Source organism: Pristiophorus japonicus, chromosome 5, assembly GCF_044704955.1.
Source record: "Pristiophorus japonicus isolate sPriJap1 chromosome 5, sPriJap1.hap1, whole genome shotgun sequence".
Lineage (NCBI taxonomy): Eukaryota > Metazoa > Chordata > Chondrichthyes > Pristiophoridae > Pristiophorus > Pristiophorus japonicus.
The window spans coordinates 227262223-227283525 of record NC_091981.1 but is presented as its reverse complement, the minus strand read 5'-3'; the positions used below and the strand labels follow the sequence as shown (position 1 = coordinate 227283525).

The 21303-nt window shown below is 43.8% G+C and overlaps 1 protein-coding gene across 5 annotated transcripts in view; it reads left to right on the top strand.

Annotated features, from left to right (window-relative positions):
• trdmt1 (tRNA aspartic acid methyltransferase 1) overlaps positions 1 to 21303 on the top strand; it is a 145997-nt gene that overhangs the window by 31940 nt on the left and 92754 nt on the right. For 4 of the 5 annotated variants that reach the window (XR_011593259.1, XM_070880068.1, XM_070880067.1 and 1 more), the window contains exon 2: positions 5031 to 5140. Coding sequence is in view for 2 of the 5 variants with exons in the window: in XM_070880068.1 (XP_070736169.1) it covers positions 5031 to 5140 (110 nt within the window). In the remaining 3 variants the exon portion in view is untranslated. Of the gene's footprint in view, positions 1 to 629; positions 727 to 5030; positions 5141 to 21303 lie in introns of all 5 variants that reach the window. The other variant, XM_070880069.1, reaches the window with a different exon arrangement.

Here is a 21303-nt window from a genome sequence, read left to right as displayed (position 1 = left end):
GTCGACTAATTTATTTTAGATTGTAATCACTGTTATGTAGGCAAATACAGTAAGAGCCCACAAACAACAATGAGATAAATGATCAACTAATCTGTGTTTGGTGGTATTGATTGAGGGATGAATGCTGTCCAGGATACCAGGAGACTGCTTCTCTTTAAATAGTGCTATGGGTTCTTTTATGTCTATCTGAACAGGCAGACAGCCTACGGTTTAGAGTGTCATCTGAAAGATGACCCCTTTGTTAATGCAGCACTATCCCAGTAATGCACTTAAATGTCTATTTCTACCCATCATACTACCCCTCTCCTCGGCTATTCACACATTTTCTGTGTCTCAAATGCCTTTAATTTCCTTAGTTTCTCCTGTTGTCTCATGCTAATACCACCCCTGCCACTTAACCAACTCTGTTTTCCCCTTCTACACTTTACAGGTCATTTTCTTCTCATGTTTGTGTGTGTGTGGTTTTCCCTCCTCCCTTTCCTTTGTTCTGTTTTTTTTAAATGCTCTTCATCTGTAATATCTTCCAGTTCTGATGAATGGTCCACATTTGAAACATTAACTCATTTGTTCTCTCCATAGATGCTGATTGACCTGCTGAGCGTTTTCAGCTTTTTTTGATTTTGTTTCAGATTGCCATTGTTTGTTGCTTTCAGCTTTTGCAAATTTTCTACGTTGTATGCAGATATCTTTTGGATTCCATGTGAAAGCATGCAAAAGTTGAAACAGGTAATATTACTTATCCCCATTCCTGTAGCTTGCCATATTTTAGCCAGCTATAGAATGAAAGAAGGAATTTGCACTTCTATAGTGCCTTTCATGACCTCAGGATGTGTCAAAGCACTTCAAAGCTAGTGAAGTACTGTTGAAGTGCAGTCACAGATATAATCTCGGGAAATATGGAAGCCAATTTGCACACAGCCAGGTCCAACAAACAGCAATGATAGAAATTACCTTTTTTAGTGACGTTGGGGATAAATGTTAGCCAGGACAATAGGATCATTTGCATTTTAAAAAGTATTTGGATATGCACTTGAAGTGCTGTAACCTGCAGGGCTATGGACCAAGAGCTGGAAAGTAGGATTAGGTTGGATAGTTTTTTTTCGGCTTGGGCAGACATGATGGGCCGAATGGGCTCCTCTGTGCCATAAATTTCTATAATACTATGAACGCTCCTGATCTTTTGAGAAATCCCAGATAATCTTTTATGTCCACCTGCGAGAGCACATGGGGCCTCTAATTATCATCTCCTCTGAAAGATGTCAACTCTGATAGTGCAGTACTGTACTACACTGTAGCACTAGCCTACATTATGTACTCAAGTGTCTGGAGTGGAGCTTGAACCCACAACCTTCTGACTCCGAGACACCACTGAGCCAAAGCTGAACGGATGACTGGTGATGCCTAAATAACAGGATGTGTCTTTCTTCATAACTGGCCCATTATCTTTTCAAATTATAAGCTGTAAGAAATGCAGAAAATATATGATCAATGTCTAAAATAAAATTGGTTCCCTCTTGATCATGTAGAAAATGTGCCTTCATTTGTAGTAGGAATTATGCAACCTTAGTACAGGCAGCTTGCCAAACCTGAACATCGGCATGCTCCTTGGGCATTGTACAAAAGTATCACTTCCTTCTAGTATTTCCTAAGGGACTGTACTAACTATTGTTTGTAACTACATTGTTACTATACTCTGGCAGGATACTGTAAACTACTGCATCAAGTCCAATAATTAATTTAAAAAATGGTGTTTGAGTAGTTAGCATTTTGTGCCCTTTCAACACTATCTCTCCTACTCCCACGGATAAACTCTATTTAATGGTTCGAGCTTGTGCATCCTACGATACTGTTGAAAGCCATGACAAAAGTCAAAATGACATTAAGAATGATCATATTAAATCAAGTGGTGGTTCTGAGTTGTGCTAATTGGTTCTATGTGGTGCTTGTATATAGTGTATGGATGAGAGAGCATTAATTGTTCTTTGATAACTTGGTGTAAGCAAATAAGAAAAGGGTAAAGATACAATTGTAATTGGAATTGACCATAAGACAAATGCGGTACTGTATGAGGTAGATTTCTCTCCTTTCATTTTCTTTAAAGAAGGGACAGCAGTTGAAGGTACACAGTGGCTCTAGCATGTTGTGCTGCCTATTGGGACTGTACCTGTACCTTCAATCCCCCACTTCGCTGAGTTCCCAATCTCCACTCTATCTAAAGACATTTAAAGTCAATTTTTGTCAATTTAAAAACCTGGGTTTTCATGACTATTTTTCAGTATTTGTTTTTAGCATCAAAAACATTAAGAAAAGCAGGAAAAAAAACCCAGATGTGTTCTGAGAAAATTATTAAAAGTCAGTTTTTATTTTGAACATCACTAAATCTGAACGAAAATAGGTTAGAGACCAGCAAGGCACCATTATGGTAGGAAGAATAAGCAGGCCACCTACTTCTTTGGAACATTACAAGACTGAATGGGGTAGAGGTACAAAGGGATCGAGGGGTACAGATTCACAAATCACTAAAAATAGCAGCACGAGTTAATAAAGCCATAAAAAGTGCAAACAGAGCACTGGGGTTCATTTTGAGAGGAACTGAAGTCAAAAGCAGAGAAGTTGTGTTAACTTATGTAGAACCTTAGTTTGACCACACTTCTGGTCTACATATTACAAAAAGAATGTAGAAGCACTAAAGAGAGTGCAAAAAAGATTTACAAGTATGATACCAGAATTGAGAGGGGGTGCAACTATCAGGAAAGACTGAACAGGCTGGGGCTCGGATAAGAGGTGGCCTGATATCCATCTTTACAATTATGAAGGGTTTCAATGGGGTAGACATAGTTGTTTCCACTTGTGGGAGTCCAAAACTAAGGGCTATAAATATAAGATAGTCACTAATAAATGCAATAAGGAATTCAAGATAAACTTCTTTACCCAGAGAGTGGTGAGAATGTGGAACTTGAGAGTCATTGAGGTGAATAGCATAGATGCATTTAAGGGGAAGTTAGATAAATATATGAGCGAGAAAGGAGTAGAAGGATATGTAGATAGGGCGAGATGAAGTAAGGTGGGAGGAGGCTCATGCAGAGCATAAACACTGGCATAGACCTGTTGGGCCAAATAACTTGTTTCTGTGCTGTAAAATTCTATGTAAACTAAATGACAGCCCAAGTTTATAGACCATTTCTATGGCCTCAGTGGCAGTTCGAAAAGTAATGTAATATAACAAGTTTCCATGAACACAAAATACAGTTGAGCTATTTTACATTTATAATGTGAATCTTGACTGCTAAAATTAATGTTTGAAGTTGCACAAAACCACATGAAGTACAATTTTTGTAAACTCAGACTGAAATATGAATTAATTTAATTTTGCACGATGTGCCAAGATCAATATGTTGTAGTCATTGTGTGCAGTGTATCTGTTTTTTTAAATGACATGGCTGTAGTTATTATCAGGGCTCTTCAATGTGTAGTGCCTCGTGAAATTATAAACAAGTTCTTTCACAGAATAACGACTCTTCATTGATTTTTCCATTAAGTGTATTTTATAGATTAAAACAACACTTTTACCTGAGGATGCATGCACGGAATCCAAATGGTCAGGAAAGATCAGAGTTGAACACAAAAATAAAATCTTAACATTTAAATTGATCTTAAATAGAATTCTACCTTTTTTGACTATTGGTGGTGCAGGGACTAGGTGTAACAAACACTTGTCCTACATTTAGCTGTCCCACTGCAGAGGCCCTTGTTTGTACCTGTACTGACACTGAAAACCAGCACATAATTAATATACAGGTACTAGATTCTTAATTCCTCTGTAATTTTTATTTCTGGCTGAGAAGTAATTCCACTGCTGTGCCCTCATGGAGCTCATTTTGACAGTACCAATTACGATAAATGTCTTCAATGTAATTTCAACACTACGGTTCACATTGGGCTAGATATTCTTTTCATTCATAGTCGAATGGATGCTAAATCTAGTCTTTTTTGATTAATTGAAATTATTGTATCAGTAATGGGTTATAATTCAGTCTGATGGCATCTGTATGCCACTAGTATTCTGTCCCAATCCCTGAGATGCACTTTGCCTCCTTCCCAGTTAGCACCTTGTCATTGCGAGCCCTATTTGCTCCACTGCACATAACCTCTCCCATGTTAAGAAATTCCGAAAGTTGCCTTCCTGACCATAAAATGCAGGGACCATCCAGGGGCCCTGTGAAAGAAAAACTGAAATTCAGAAACTTTAGAGGAAGGGAGCCAAAGTACATAGACATAACAGATAGACAGCAGCCTGAATGGTATTTAGCTGCCAAATTATCCTCCTGTGCACTATGTCCCCTGGGAGGTCGGATGCACCAACATCAGTGTTCTCGATCAGGCCAACATCCCCAGCATTGAAGCACTGATCACACTCGACCTGCTCCATTGGGCGGGCCACATTGTACGCATGCCGGATACAAGACTCCCAAAGCAAGCACTCTACTCTGAACTCCTACACGGCAAGTGAGCCCCAGGTGGGCAGAGGAAACATTTCAAGGACATCCACAAAGCCTCCTTGATAAAAATGCAATATCCTCACTGACACCTTGGAGTCCCTGACCAAAGACCGCCTTAAGTGGAGGAAGTGCATCCAGAAGGGCGCTGAGCACCTCGAGTCTCATCGCCGAGAGCATGCAGAAAACAAGCGCAGGCAGCAGAAGGAGCGTGTGGCAAACCAGACTCCCCACCCACCCTTTCATCCAACGACTGTCTGTCCCACCTGTGACAGAGACTATAATTCCCGAATTGGAGTGTTCAGTCACCTGAGAACTCACTGAGAGTGGAAGCAAGTCTTCCTCGATTTCGAGGGACTGCCTATGATGATGGGATACCATTTAATGATGTAAGAAAGCAAGGAATGAAAATATGCTATTCAGTCCTACTAACAGCGGATTCTTAACTGTTGGCTAAGCAATAGTTTGCTGTATTTTGTATTTATAAAAGCTTAGCAATATTTGACTACAATTCATTAATTTTCTTTGTTACAGAAAGCTGCATTGCTGCAGAAGTTGTTGCTGCAGTTGACATCAATACTGTTGCGAATGACGTTTACAAGCACAACTTTCCTAACACCTACCTCTGCCCTAAAACAATTGAAGTAAGTTGTAAACATATATTTTGTGAATCATTCAGTATCTGTTTTTATATGCTTTATTTGTGAGAAGCAACAGCCATTTTATACATTTTAGTTATTTCCATATCAAGTATATTTTCAAATTTTCTACATGTCCATGATTGTTTGTTCCTATAATGTTAGTAATAAAAACAGTACTTAGTATTTTGATCTTCTATGAGACCTGCTTCTAAGCAGAGACAGTCCAGTCAATCCAAGAGCATTGGTAATGTAGTAAAAATACTTTTTTAACTATATAGCATGTATAGCTTCCTCAATCCATGCCAAGGTAATTTATAATGAATGAATGAATTACATTTTGAAGTACAGTTAATGCTATGTAGGCAAATGTGGCAGCCAATCGTGCACAGCAAGGTTCCTCAACAATGAATGACCAGATAATCTATTTTGGTGGTGGATGAGGTAAGAATGTTGGCCAGCAATGCTTTTTGTAGGCAGGGCCTCTGTTTAGCATCTTGTCCAAAAGATGGCACCTCGAGGAACATAGGAATTGCTAGATGAAAAAAGACCAAGTTCCATCTAGTTCACTTCTATCGTCCTGATACTCAAATGATGTAGCAATAATGGAGTTGTTGACTAATCATGGAAATCAATCTAGTTCACAACAGACCCAGACATGAGGTGACAAAAATCTATTAGTGGTGCTCTTTGTCCCAAGTACATTTACCATATTCTCAGCATCCACGATGCTGAGAATGACGTGAATATCACGTGTAGTGAGTTGGTCTTACCGCAGGAGAAGGGTCCACAGCCAGATAGGGAATGGAAGACCAGCAGGAAGAGCAGTGCAAGGAAGGTAGTGCAGGGGTCCCCTGTGGTCATCCCCCTGCAAAACAGATACACCGTTTTGAGTACTGTTGGGGGGGATGACTCATCGGGGGAGGGCAGCAGCAGATAAGTTCATGGCACCGTGGCTGGCGCTGCTGCATAGGAGGGCAAGAAAAAGAGTGGGAGCGCGATAGTGATAGGGGATTCAATTGTGATGGGAATAGATACGCGTTTCTGCGGCCGCAACCGAGACTCCAGGATGGTATGTTGCCTCCCTGGTGCAAGGGTCAAGGATGTCTCGGAGCGGGTGCAGGACATTCTGAAATGGGAGGGAGAACAGCCAGTTGTCGTGGTGCACATTGGTACCAACGACATAGGTAAAAAACAAGGGATGAGGTCCTACGAAACGAATTTAAGGAGCTAGGAGCTAAATTAAAAAGTAGGACCTCAAAAGTAGTAATCTCGGGATTGCTACCAGTGCCACGTGCTAGTCAGAGTAGGAATCGCAGGATAGCGCAGATGAATACGTGGCTTGAGCAGTGGTGCAGCAGGGAGGGATTCAAATTCCTGGGGCATTGGAACCGGTTCTGGGGGAGGTGGGACCAGTACAAACCAGACGGTCTGCACCTGGGCAGGACCGGAACCAATGTCCTAGGGGGAGTGTTTGCTAGTGCTGTTGGGGAGGAGTTAAACTAATATGGCAGGGGGATGGGAACCAATGCAGGGAGACAGAGGGAGACAAAAGGGAGGCAGAGGCAGGAGACGGAGGGGATATGGGGGCGGGGTGGGGGGCGGGGGGCGGAGAGGCCCGGGGTGGGGAACAGGAAGGGCCACTGTGCGGCAGAATTCTAAAAGTACAAAGGGTGTTTAAAAAAACAAGCCTGAAGGCTTTGTGTCTTAATGCAAGGAGTATCCGCAATAAGGTGGATGAATTAACTGTGCAAATAGATGTTAACAAATATGATGTGATTGGGATTACGGAGACGTGGCTCCAGGATGATCAGGGCTGGGAACTCAACATCCAGGGGTATTCAACATTCAGGAAGGATAGAATAAAAGGAAAAGGAGGTGGGGTAGCATTGCTGGTTAAAGAGGAGATTAATGCAATAGTTAGGAAGGACATTAGCTTGGATGATGTGGAATCTATATGGGTAGAGCTGCAGAACACCAAAGGGCAAAAAACATTAGTGGGAGTTGTGTACAGACCTCCAAACAGTAGTAGTGATGTTGGGGAGGGCATCAAACAGGAAATTAGGGGTGCATGCAATAAAGGTGCAGCAGTTATAATGGGTGAATTTAATATGCACATAGATTGGGCTAGCCAAACTGGAAGCAATACGGTGGAGGAGGATTTCCTGGAGTGCATAAGGGATGGTTTTCTAGACCAATATGTCGAGGAACCAACTCGGGGGGAGGCCATCTTAGACTGGGTGTTGTGTAATGAGAGAGGACTAATTAGCAATCTCATTGTGCGAGGCCCCTTGGGGAAGAGTGACCATAATATGGTGGAATTCTGCATTAGGATGGAGAATGATACAGTTAATTCAGAGACCATGGTCCAGAACTTAAAGAAGGGTAACTTTCAAGGTATAAGGCGTGAATTGGCTAGGATAGATTGGCGAATGATACTTAAGGGGTTGACTGTGGATGGGCAATGGCAGACATTTAGAGACCGCATGGATGAATTACAACAATTGGACAGCCCTGTCTGGCATAAAAATAAAAAAGGGAAGGTGGCTCAACCGTGGCTATCAAGGGAAATCAGGGATAGTATTAAAGCCAAGGAAGTGGCATACAAATTGGCCAGAAATAGCAGCGAACCTGGGGACTGGGAGAAATTTAGAACTCAGCAGAGGAGGACAAAGGGTTTGATTAGGGCAGGGAAAATGGAGTACGAGAAGAAGCTTGCAGGGAACATTAAGGCGGATTGCAAATGTTTCTATAGGTATGTAAAGAGAAAAAGGTTAGTAAAGACAAACGTAGGTCCCCTGCAGTCAGAATCAGGGGAAGTCATAACAGGGAACAAAGAAATGGCAGACCAATTGAACAAGTACTTTGGTTCAGTATTCACTAAGGAGGACACAAACAACCTTCCGGATATAAAAGGGGTCAGAGGGTCTATTAAGGAGGAGGAACTGAGGGAGATCTTTATTAGTCGGGAAATTGTGTTGGGGAAATTGATGGGATTGAAGGCCGATAAATCCCCAGGGCCTGATGGACTGCATCCAGAGTACTTAAGGAGGTGGCCTTGGAAATAGCGGATGCATTGACAGTCATTTTCCAACATTCCATTGACTCTGGATCAGTTCCTATCGAGTGGAGGGTAGCCAATGTAACCCCACTTTTTTAAAAAAGGAGGGAGAGAGAAAACAGGAAATTATAGACTGGTCAGCCTGACCTCAGTAGTGGGTAAAGTGATGGAATCAATTATTAAGGATGTCATAGCAGCGCATCTGGAAAATGGTGACATGATAGGTCCAAGTCAGCATGGATTTGTGAAGGGGAAATCATGTTTGACAAATCTTCTGGAATTTTTTGAGGATGTTTCCAGTAAAGTGGACAAGGGAGAACCAGTTGATGTGGTATATTTGGACTTTCAGAAGGCTTTCGACAAGGTCCCACACAAGAGATTAATGTGCAAAGTTAAAGCACATGGGATTGGGGGTAGTGTGCTGACATGGATTGAGAGCTGGTTGTCAGACAGGAAGCAAAGAGTAGGAGTAAATGGGTACTTTTCAGAATGGCAGGCAGTGACTAGTGGGGTACCGCAAGGTTCTGTGCTGGGGCCCCAGCTGTTTACATTGTACATTAATGATTTAGACGAGGGGATTAAATGTAGTATCTCCAAATTTGCGGATGACACTAAGTTGGGTGGCAGTGTGAGCTGCGAGGAGGATGCTATGAGGCTGCAGAGTGACTTTGATAGGTTAGGTGAGTGGGCAAATGCATGGCAGATGAAGTATAATGTGGATAAATGGGAGGTTATCCACTTTGGTGGTAAAAACAGAGAGACAGACTATTATCTGAATGGTGACAGATTCGGAAAAGGAAAGGTGCAACGAGACCTGGGTGTCATGGTACATCAGTCATTGAAGGTTGGCATGCAGATACAGCAGGCGGTTAAGAAAGCAAATGGCATGTTGGCTTTCATAGCGAGGGGATTTGAGTACAGGGGCAGGGAGGTGTTGCTACAGTTGTACAGGGCCTTGGTGAGGCCACACCTGGAGTATTGTGTACAATTTTGGTCTCCTAACTTGAGGAAGGACATTCTTGCTATTGAGGGAGTGCAGCGAAGATTCACCAGACTGATTCCCGGGATGGTGGGACTGACCTATCAAGAAAGACTGGATCAACTGGGCTTGTATTCACTGGAGTTCAGAAGAATGAGAGGGGACCTCATAGAAATGTTTAAAATCCAGACGGGTTTAGACAGGTTAGATGCAGGAAGAATGTTCCCAATGTTGTGGAAGTCCAGAACCAGGGGTCACAGTCTGAGGATAAGGGGTAAGCCATTTAGGACCGAGATGAGGAGAGACTTCTTCACCCAGAGAGTGGTGAACCTGTGGAATTCTCTGCCACAGAAAGTGGTTGGGGCCAATTCACTAAATATATTCAAAAGGGAGTTAGATGAAGTCCTTACTACTCGGGGGATCAATGGGTATGGCGAGAAAGCAGGAAGGGGGTACTGAAGTTTCATGTTCAGCCATGAACTCATTGAATGGCGGTGCAGGGTAGAAGGGCTGAATGGCCTGCTCCTGCACCTATTTTCTATGTTTCTATGTTTCTGTATGTCATGTTTCAAATTCCTCATATGCAATATCCCAAAATAGTATTTTGTGAAAGAAATGATCTAATTTGCATTTGAACACCATCTGCTTTCACCGGCTTTCTATGGAGGCTGATTCATAGATGTACCACTTGCCAATTGCTCACTGAAATAATGTTTCTGCAAGTTAGTTTTAAATTTATCATGCCCCCACCCCACCCCCCCCCCCCACCCCACTCTCTCTTTGGGTTTTGTCCCAATGTGAGCACTTTGTATTTGTCTACATTGAATTTCATCTGCCACCTGTCTTGTATATTTCGAAGTATATTCAACTCCTGTCGGTAATTCTGTTTAGCTTTGTGGTCTATCTTCATTAGCTTTGAATCATCTGCAAATTTAGCCACTATGCTTGTAATCCTAGTTCCACATCATTTCTGAAAATGTTTAACAAAAGTGGTCCCAAAAATGACCCCTATTGGTCCCCACTAGTAACATTCTCCCAGTGACAACGCAGCACTCACTAGCCTAGGTTATGTGTTCAAGTGTGTAATGGGGTATAAACTCACAGCTTCTGACTTGGTGAAAGTGCTATCAACTAAGTCAATTTGGCACTACGTTTCACACCTGTCACTGCCTTGCTGCACAATCTTTGGGCAAAAACTGGGCCTGACATTTCTTCCATTCTCGCACTATAATCATGTGGAAGCCCTAACTCCACCAACTTAGTGATGGTTTCACCTACAGTTGTTTCTTAGTTGTTGATTCAGCCAGGTGAAACAGAATACTGCAAAGTACTACAGTATCATACATATTGCCCTCAAGAAATGTCCACTTTCTGCAGAGCTAATTAAACTGTCTACATACTATTAAAAAAAACTCTTGGAATATATAGTGTATATACAAAATGCTATATGTGACTGGTACAGACATTGTGCTCACTCATGAAGTTGAATGTTATTTACTACCAAAAATATAGAGAATGTCATGTGAACATTTTCCACTTATTTGTTTGATAGCATTAACTATAGAACTTACAGTTATTTTCATAAGGGAGGTGGAGTGGCAGTACTGATTAGGGGCGACATTATAGTGTTAGAAAGGGAGATGTCCTTGAGGGGCAAGGACAGAATCCATTTGGTTAGAGTCGAAAAGCAAAAAGGGCATGATCACACTATTGGGGATAGTCTATAGGCCTCCAAGTAATGAGTGAGAGATGGAGGAACAAATCTGCAGGGAAATCACTCAGATGTGCAAGAACTATAGAGTGGTGATATTGGGGGACTTTAATTACCCAAATATCGATTGGGATAATGTTGGAGTAAAGGGAAAGGAGGGGGAGGAATTTCTGAAATGTGTTCAGTACAACTTCCTTGACCAGTATATTCTTGGCCCAACTAGGAAGGAGGCATTGCTGGATCTGGTGCTAGGGAATGAGGTGGGCCATTTGGACCAAGTATCTGTGGGAGAGCACTTGGGTAAGAGTGATCATCGGATCACAAAGATTGTAGTGGAGAAGAGCAAGGAACAATCTAAAGTGGAACTTCTAAATTGAAGCAGAGCTAATTTCAATGGGATGCAAGGGGATCTAGTCAGGGTAAAATGGAACCAAAGATTGACGAGGAAAAACTGTAACGGAACAATTTTTAATGCGGAGATGTTTCGGATACAGGCTAGGTACATTCCAACAATGGAAAGGTAGGGGAACCAAAGCCAGGGCTCCTTGGATGACGAGGGAAATGGGGAATATGATGAAACAAAAAAAAGGGTGAATTATGTCATTTGAATTCTTCAAGCGAGAACCAGGTCAAATACAGTAAGTTGAGAGGGGAAGTGAAGAGGAAAATAAGATTGGCAATGAGAGAATATGAGAATGGAATGATGGTTAACATAAAATGGAACCCAAACATCTTCTACCGGCATGTAAATAGTAAGTGGGTAGTAAGAGGGGTGGTGGGGCTTATTAGGGACAAAGAAGGTGATGTATGCTTAGAGGCGCAGGGCCAGGCTAGAATACTTAATGAGTACTTTGCATCTGTGTTTACTAAAGAAGAGGATGCTGACAAAATATCGGCAGAAGCGGGGATGGTAGAAGTAATGGATGGGGTGTTTTTTTTATATATATAAATGATTTGGATATTGGAATATAGTGTAAAATTTCAAAATTTGCTGATACCAAATGTAGGTGTGGCAAACAGTGAGGATGATACCAATTGACTGCAACAGGGCATAGATAGGCTGGCAGAGTGGGCAGACAAGTGGCAGATGAAATTTAATACAAAGAAATGTGAGGTGATGCATTTTGGCAGAAGGGATAGAGAAAGGTAATATAGACTTAATGGCACAGTTCTAAAGAATGTTCAGGGACGGAGGGACCTGGGGATTCATGTGTATGGACCTGGGGAATCAAGGTGGTAGGACATATTGAGAGAGTATATGGGATCCTGCATTAGCAAAGCATATGGGATCCTGGGCTTCATAAATAGGGGTATTGAGTACAAAAGCAGGGAAGTTATGCTGAACCTTTATAAAGCTCTGGTTAGTCCACAACTGGAATATTGTGTCCAGTTCTGGTCACCATACTTTAGGAAGGATATGACTGTTCTTAAGAGGGTGCAGAGGAGATTTACCAGAATAGTTCCAGGGATGAGGGATTTTAGCTACAAAGTTAGGTTGAAGAAGCTGGGGTTGTTCTCCTTGGAGCAGGGGAGATTTGATAGAGGTGTACAAGATTTACCGGTTTAGATAAGGTACAACAACAACAAAAACAACAACTTCTATTTACATGGCACCTTTAACGTAGTGAAACTTCCCAAGGCGCTTCACAGGAGTGTTATAAGATGAAACAAATAAATTTGACACTGAGCCACATAAGAAATTATGGCAGATGACCAAAAGCTTAGTCAAAGAGATAGGTTTTAAGGAGCGTCTTAAAGGAGGAAAGAAAGGTAGAGAGGCGGAGAGGTTTACAGAGGGAGTTCCAGAGCTTGGGGACAAGGCAGCTGAAGTCATGGCTGCCAATGGTTGAGCAATTATAATCAGGGATGCTCAAGAGGGCAGAATTTGAGGAGCGCAGACATCTCGGGGGGGCAGGGGGAGGGGAGATTAGAGATGGGAGTTATGTAGCCATGGAGGGATTTGTAAACAAGAATGAGAATTTTGAAATCGAGGCGTTGCTTAACCAGGAGCCAGTGTAGTTCAGCGAGGACAGGGGTGATGGGTGAGCGGGACTTGGTGCGAGTTAGGACACGGGCTGCCAAGTTTTGGATAACCTCAAGTTTACATAGGGTAGAATGTGGGAGGCCTGCCAGGAGTGTGTTGGTGTCGTCAAGTCTAGATGTAACAAAGGCATGGATAAGAGTTTCAGCAGTGGCTGAGCTGAGGCAAGGGCAGAGACGGGGCAATGTTACGGAGGTGAAAATGGGCGGTTTTAGTTATGCCGCAGATATGTGGCCGGAACCTCATTTCAGGATCAAATATGCCACCTAGATTGGGAACATTCTGGTTCAGCTTCAGACAGATGCTAGGGAGAGGGATGGAGTCGGTGGCTAGGGAACGCAGATCGTGGTGGGGACCAAAGACAGTGGCTTCGGTCTACCTAATATTTAATTGAAGAAAATTTCTGCTCTTCCAGTACTGGATGCCGGACAAGCAATCTGACAATTTAGCGACCATGGAGGTGTTGAGAGAAGTGATGGTGAGGTAGAGCTGGGTGTAGTCAACATACATGTGGAAACTGATGTCGTTTTTTAGGATGATGTCGCCAAGCGGCAGCATATAGATGAGACAAAGAAAAGCTGTTCCTATTAGCTGATGCTACAAGGATTAGGGGATACAGATTTAAAGTTTTGGGCAAGAGATACAGGGGGGATGTGAGGAAGAACTTTTTTATGCAGCGAATGGTAATGACCTGGAACCCGCTGCCTATGAGGGTGATGGAAGTGGAAACGATCAATGATTTCAAAAGGAAATTGGATAGGCACTTGAGGGAAATAAACTTACAAGGCTACAGGGATGGAATGGGACTGACTGAGGTTGCTCTACAGAAAGCCGGCATTGACTTGATGGGCCAAATGGTCTTCACCTGTGCCATAATTACTCGATGGGGCCGAAATTGCCCTCCGCCCCAAACGGGGCGCACAATTTGAAATAAATGATTATTCTCCGCTCCAATCCATGGGGCGGAGAATAGCAGGAAATTGGCCTCTTTAAATTTTTTTATTTCTGTGAGCGGTGTTTCGGGCAGCTGAGAGTTAGAAGTGATTTGGGAGCGGAGCGGGGCGGAAGGCGGGCGGTTGTCATCAGCGTGACGTTGCTGTGCCGCGCTGACGGTAGCAATGTCCCTCCCCTTCAGTTAAAGGGGGAGGGCCGCTGTGAGCTCTCCAGCCACATTAGTGGCACCCACTGGGCCACCAGGGAGGGTTTCAGCCGGGCCAGTGGCCTGGTACCCAAGAGGGTGCATCGGGTTTCCTGTTGGCGGTCCGGCCAAACCCGTGGTTACCATTGTTGGGTCGACTTCAGACTTGGCCGACAATTAAAATAAAATGACGGCCGCGGCGGTGCGCTCTCTCCATTAAGGGTGGATGCGCCACTCGGCCACTGGCAGCTTCCCTCCGGGAAAAGCTTCTGGGGGCACCGAGCGGTGATGACTCCACTCATGCAGGACAATTTCCCTCACTGGGCGGAAAGGGGTCGTGGCTGGGCAGTAAAGGGTCGGCGCGTGCCCGACGGGGTGGCAAGATGGGCGCGGCGTAAGCCTGTTTCCGCCGCCTCCGGCCAGGGACCAATTTCAGATGGGTCGACCCATCTGCCTATCCCCCGATCAGAAAGGCCTTACCGCCCCATGGTAATGGACCTTAAAGAGGGGACAATTTCGGTCCCCATGACTAAATCAATGAACTCAGCGCAGAATGGAAGTCAAAATTGGAATCTTGTGAGTTATACATTGCCTTTGCCAACTGAGTTATTGGAGCTGCTGGAGGCAAGTTTTAAGTTTGGATGACTGATCTACAGGTAAGCTGTTAAAAATGAAAAACACTCTGGTATATTTTTTAAAACATTGCTGTTTTGTTCCCAAAGTTTTCAAGTGATATTCTAAAATGTCTTATCTATAAATCCTCAGGAAGCTGGTTTAAATCGTCCTACCTGCATTCAGATGGAGACATGTTTGCATGCTATAGGATGTCCCCTTCCAGATTAAATTTCTACTAGTTAATCTCCCATGACCTCCTCATAGATTTACATAAATTGTGCTCTTGTTTCTCACTGCTAATGCAGTGTGCTTATTCCCTGTGTGTTCAGTGCAATGTTATCATGTGTCTCCTGTGGCATTACTTGTGGGATTAAGGCTCAGGCCATGTTGGCTGCAGCCGGAGGTTAAGGCTCAGCTGAGGCCCGGCATTAGTAAAGGAGTAGAGAATGTTTCATGTTCAGCAGAGCACCAGCTGTAACAGCCAAATGATCCAGCCCAGAGTTAAGAGAGGCGACTGAAAGCATGATTGAAAAGATAAGTTTTGAGGATGATTGTAAAAGCGGAGGCAGAACGAGCAAGACCGAGGAGTCTAAGGAAGGACTTCCAAGAATAGGGTCAAGTAAGGAGGTAGCTAAGGCACAGGGCATAACCACAGATCGCAGCTTGAACAGAGTGGGAAGTTGGTGAGAGTGGAAATGCGGTGCAGGTGAATTTATAATGGGGAATAAAGAAATGGCAGACCAGTTGAACAAATACTTTGGTTCTGTCTTCACGAAAGAAGACACAAATAAGCTTCCAGAAATACTTGGGGACCGAGGGTCTTTGTGAGAAGGAGGAGCTGAAGGAAATCCTTATTAGGCGGGAAATTGTGTTAGGGAAATTGATGGGATTGAAGGCCGATAAATCCCCAGGGCCTTATAGTCTGCATCCTAGAGTACTTAAGGAAGTGGCCATAGAAATAGTGGATGCATTGGTGATCATTTTCCAACAGTCTATCGACTCTGGATCGGTTCCTATGGATTGGAGGGTAGCTAATGTAACGTCACTTTTTAAAAAAGGAGGGAGAGAGAAAATGGGTAATTATAGACCGGTTAGCCTGACATCAGTAGTGGGGAAAATGTTGGAATCAAGTATTAAAGATGAAATAGCAACGCATTTGGAAAGCAGTGACAGGATCGGTCCAAGTCAACATAGATTTGTGAAAGTGAAATCATGCTTGACAAATCTTGTGGAATTTTTTGAGGATGTAACTAGTAGAGTAGATAAGGGAGTACCAGTGGTTGTGGTGTATTTGGACTTTCAAAAGGCTTTTGACAAGGTCCCACACAAGAGATTGGTGTGCAAAATTAAAGCACAAGGTATTGGGGGTAATGTACTGACGTGGATAGAGAATTGGTTGGCAGACAGGAAGCATAGAGTCAGGATAAACGGGTCCTTTTCAGAATGGCAGGCAGTGACTAGTGGGGTGCTGCAGGGCTCAGTGCTGGGACCCCAGCTATTTACAATATACATTAATGATTTAGATGAAGGAATTGAGTGTAAAATCTCCAAGTTTGCAGATGACACTAAGCTGGGTGGCGGTGTGAGCTGTGAGGAGGATGCTAAGAGGCTGCAGGGTGACTTGGACAGGTTAGATGAATGGGCAAATGCATGGCAGATGCAGTATAATGTGGATAAATGTGAGGTTATCCACTTTGGTGGCAAAAACACGAAGGCAGAATATTCTATGAATGGCAGCAGATTAGGAAAAGGGGAGTTGCAACGAGACCTGGGTGTCATGGTACATCAGTCTTTGAAAGTTGGCATGCAGATACAGCAGGCGGTGAAGAAGGCAAATGGTATGTTGGCGTTCATAGCGAGGGGATTTGACTATAGGAGCAGGGAGGTCTTACTGCAGTTGTATAGGGCCTTGGTGAGGCCTCACCTGGAATATTGTATTCAGTTTTGGTCTCCTAATCTGAGCACTCTTACTATTGAGGGAGTGCAGTGAAGGTTCACCAGAGTGTTTCACGGGATGGCAGGACTGACATATGAGGAGAGACTGGATCAACTGGGCCTGTATTCACTAGAGTTTAGAAGGATGAGAGGGGATTTCATAGAAACATATAAAATTCTGACAGGACTAGACAGGTTAAATGCAGGAAGAATGTTCCCGATGTTGGGAAAGTCCAGAACCAGAGGACACAGTCGAAGGATAAGGGGTAAGCCACTTAGGACTGAGATAAGGAGAAACTTCTTTTCTCAGAGAGTTGTTCACCTGTGGAATTCCATACCGCAGAGAGTCGTTGCTGCCAGTTCATTGGATATATTCAAGAGAGAGTTGGATATGGCCCTTACGGCGAAAGGGATCAAGGGGTATGGAGAGAAAGCAGGAAAGGGGTACTGAGGTAAATGATCAGCCATGATCTTATTGAATGGTGGTGCAGGCTCGAAGGGCCGAATAGCCTACTCCTGCTCCTACTTTCTATGTTTCCAGAAGGGAAAGGAGGTGCTGTTTTTTGGCTTTTAAAACATGTAGTGGCCTGAATAGGTTTAAGGCAGCAAGTATTTAAAACTAGGAACCTATAACTAATACTTCATTAAATTAGTAATTTAAACTAGTTACATTAATTAGTATGAAAAGAAACTAAAAATAAACCAAGTGAATTAATTACATAAAACTATAAATTAAATAAATATATAAAACAAGGTTAGATAGAGATGGCAGTGCAGGTGGTGTGCCATATCTGCAGCATGTGGGAGTTTGTGGAGAGCAGTGTGTACCCAGGCATCTACATTTTCAGTAAGTGTCTGGGGCTCGAGGGGCTTCAGCTCCGAGTTTTTGAGCTGGAGTCCGAGGTGCAGACATTTAGATGCATCAGGGAGGGGGAGAGTAACGTGGACATTTTGACCTAGGAGGCAGTCATACCTCTTAGGTTAGGTATTGGTTTATATTTGGTTAGTGGTCAGGGACCAGAGGCTGTGATTGCGATTCAGGCAGCTAAGGGGATCGCAGATGCAGTGGTGGAGGGGCCTCAGCCTTTGCCAATGTCCAACAGGTACGAGGTGTGGATCAGAACAAAGACTGCAGTGAAGATGGGCAAATGGACCACGGCACCATTCTACAGGAGACCACTGTACTGGGGGGAGCGAAAAGGAATGTGGCAGTGATGGGGGATAGTATAGTCAGCGGGATAGATGCTGTTCTCTGTAGCCGCGACCGGGTGTCCCGAAGGCAGTGTCGCCTGCCAGCGGCATCTCCTCGCAGCTGGAGAAGAACTTGGAGAGGGAGGATTCAGTTGTTTTGGTCCATGTAGAAGTCAGCAATATAAGTCTACTGAGGAAGTTTGCGAAACTAGGGTATGAATTTAAAAAGCAGAACCTCGCAAGTAATAATTTCTGGATTATTACCTGAGCGAAGTGCAAATTGGCATAGGGACAAACAGATTAGAGATTGAAATGCACCGCTTAAAAAGTGGTGTGGGAGGCAGGGGTTTCAATTCATGGGGCACTGGCTGATTAGGCAGCGTCAACGGGTTTTATGAAAGGGAAATCGTGTTTGACAAATCTGTTGAAGTTTTAAAGGGTATAACTAGCAGGGTAGACAAGGGGGAACCACTGGATGTAGCATATTTGGATTTTCAGAAAGTATTTGATAAGCTTCCATACAAGAGATTGTTGCACAAGATTAGGACTCATGGGATTGGGAGTAACATATTAGAAACATAGAAAATAGGAGCAGGAGTAGGCCATTCGGCCCTTCGAGCCTGCACCACCATTCAATATGATCATGGCTGATCATTTTTGAAACTTCAGTACCCCATTCCTGCTTTCTCTCCATACCCCTTGATTCCTTTAGCCATAAGGGCCACATCTAGCTCCCTTTTGAATATATCTATCGAACTGGTCTCAATAACTTTCTGTGGTAAAGAATTCTACAGGTTTACAACTCTGAGTGAAGAAATTTCTCCTCATCTCGGTCCTCAATAGCTTACCCCTTGTCCTTAGACTGTGACCCCTGGTTCTGGACTTCCCCAACATCGGGAACATTCTTCCTGCATCTAACCCGTCAGAATTTTATATGTTTCCATGAGATCCCCTCTCATTCTTCTAAATTCCAATGAATATAAGCCTAGTCGATCCAGTCTTTCTTCATATGTCAGTCCTGCCATCCCAGGAATCAATCTGGTGAACCTTCGCTGCACTCCCTCAATAGCAAGAATGTCCTTCCTCAGATGAGGAGACCAAAACTGTACACAATATTCAAGGTGTGGCCTCACCAAGGCCCTGTACAACTGCAGTAAGACCTCCCTGCTCCTATACTCAAATCCTCTCGCTATGAAGGCCAGCATGCCATTTGCTGCCTTCACCGCCTGCTGTACCTGCATGCCAACTTTCAATGACTGATGTACCATGACACCCAGGTCTCGTTGCACCTCCCCTTTTCCTAATCTGTCACCATTCAGATAATAATCTGCCTTCCTGGTTTTGCCACCAAAGTGGATAACCTCACATTTATCTACATTATACTGCATCTGCCATGCATTTACCCACTCACCTAACCTGTCCAAGCCACCCTGCAGTCTCTTAGCATCCTCCTCACAGCTCACGTTGCCACCCAGCTTAGTGTCATCTGCAAATGATCAGGAAGTCAATGGAATCTTGGTCTTTATCGCAAATGGGATGGCGTATAAAAGCAGGGAAGTCTTGCTACAGTTGTACAGAGTATTGATGAGGCCACGCCTGGAATACTGTGTGCAGTTTTGGTTTCCATATTTACACAAGGATATACTTGCTTTGAAGGCAGTTCAGAGAAGGTTGATTCTGGAGATGAGGGGGTTGTCTCATGAGGAAAGGTTGAGTAGGTTGGTCCTCTACTCATTGGAATTCAGAAGAATGAGAGGTGATCTTATCGAAACACAGAAGGTTATGAGGGGGCTTGACAAGGTGGATGCAGTGAGGATGTTTCCACTGATGGGGGAGCCTAGAACTAGAGGGCAAAATCTTAGAATAAGGAGGTGTCCATTTAAAATTAAGATGAGGAGAAATTTCTTCTCTGAGGGTTATGGATCTGTGGAACTCACTGCCTCAAAGAGCTGTGGAAGCTGGGACATTGAATACATTTAAGACAGAAAAAGACAGTTTCTTAAGCGATATTGAAATAAGGGGTTATGGGGAGCGGGCACGGAAGTGGACCCGAGTCCATGATCGGATCAGCCATGATTGTATTAAATGGCAGTTCAGGCTCAAGGGGCCGTATTGCCTACTCCTCCTATTTCTTATGTTCTTATGAAGGGGGCAACTGTTTCTCCAACAATAATAATTGCAGTTTACCTCAATCTTCTGAAATTACTTTTTTAGGGCTTCGGCTTTTCCTTGCTCAGGTGGCTTGTTGCGAGCTGATATATCTGGCATATTGCATATAGTGTACTTGCAAGTGGAGAGGAGTTCTGCAGACAACAGAACTTCCCAATGAGAAAGTACACTAACGGCAAACCTGCCCGATTCAAACAATGCAATCCAGCAGCATTTCCAGCATACAAACCACATCAGCAGATAGAAACATAGAAAATAGGTGCAGGAGTAGGCCATTCAGCCTTTCGAGCCTGAACCACCATTCAATAAAATCATGGCTGATCGTTCACCTCAGTACCCCTTTCCTGCTTTCTCTCCCAACCCCTTGATCCCTTTAGCCGTGAGGGCCATATCTAACTCTCTCTTGAATAAATCTAATGAACTGGCATCAACAACTCTCTGCGGTAGGGAATTCCACAGGTTAACAACTCTGAGTGAAGAAGTTTCTCCTCATCTCAGACCTAAATGGCTTACCCCTTATCCTTGGACTATGTCCCCTGGTTCTGGACTTCCCCAACATCGGGAACATTCTCCCTGCATCTAACCTGTCCAGTCCTGTCAGAATTTTATATGTTGCTATGAGAACCCCTCTCATCCTTCTAAACTCCAGTGAATACAGGCCCAGTTGATCCAGTCTCTCCTTATGTCAGTCCTGCCATCCCGGGAATCAGTCTGGTGAACCTTCGCTGCACTCCCTCAATAGCAAGAACGTCCTTCCTCAGAGTATGAGACCAAAACTGAACACAATATTCCAGGTGAGGCCTCACCAAGGCCCTGTACAGCTGCAGTAAGATCTCCCCTGCTCCGAGACTCAAATCCCCTAACTATGAAGGCCAACATATCATTTGCCACCTTCACTGCCTGCTGTACCTGCATGCCAACTTCCAATGACTGATATACCATGACACCCAGGTCTTGTTGCCCCTCCCCTTTTCCTAATCTGCCACCATTCAGAGAATATTCTGCCTTCCTGTTTTTGCCACCAAAGTGGATAACCTCACATTTATCCACATTATACTGCATCTGCCATGTGTTTGCCCACTCACCTAACCTGTCCAAGTCACCCTGCAGCCTCTTAGTGCCCTCCTCACAACTCACACCGCCACCCAGCTTAGTGTCATCTGCAAACTCAATTCCTTCATCTAAATCATTAATATATATTGTAAATAGCTGGGGTCCCAGCACTGAGCCCTGCGGCCATTCTGAAAAGGACCCGTTTATCCCGACTCTCTGCTTCCTGTCTGCCAACCAGTTCTCTATCTACGTCAGTACATTACCCCCAATACCATG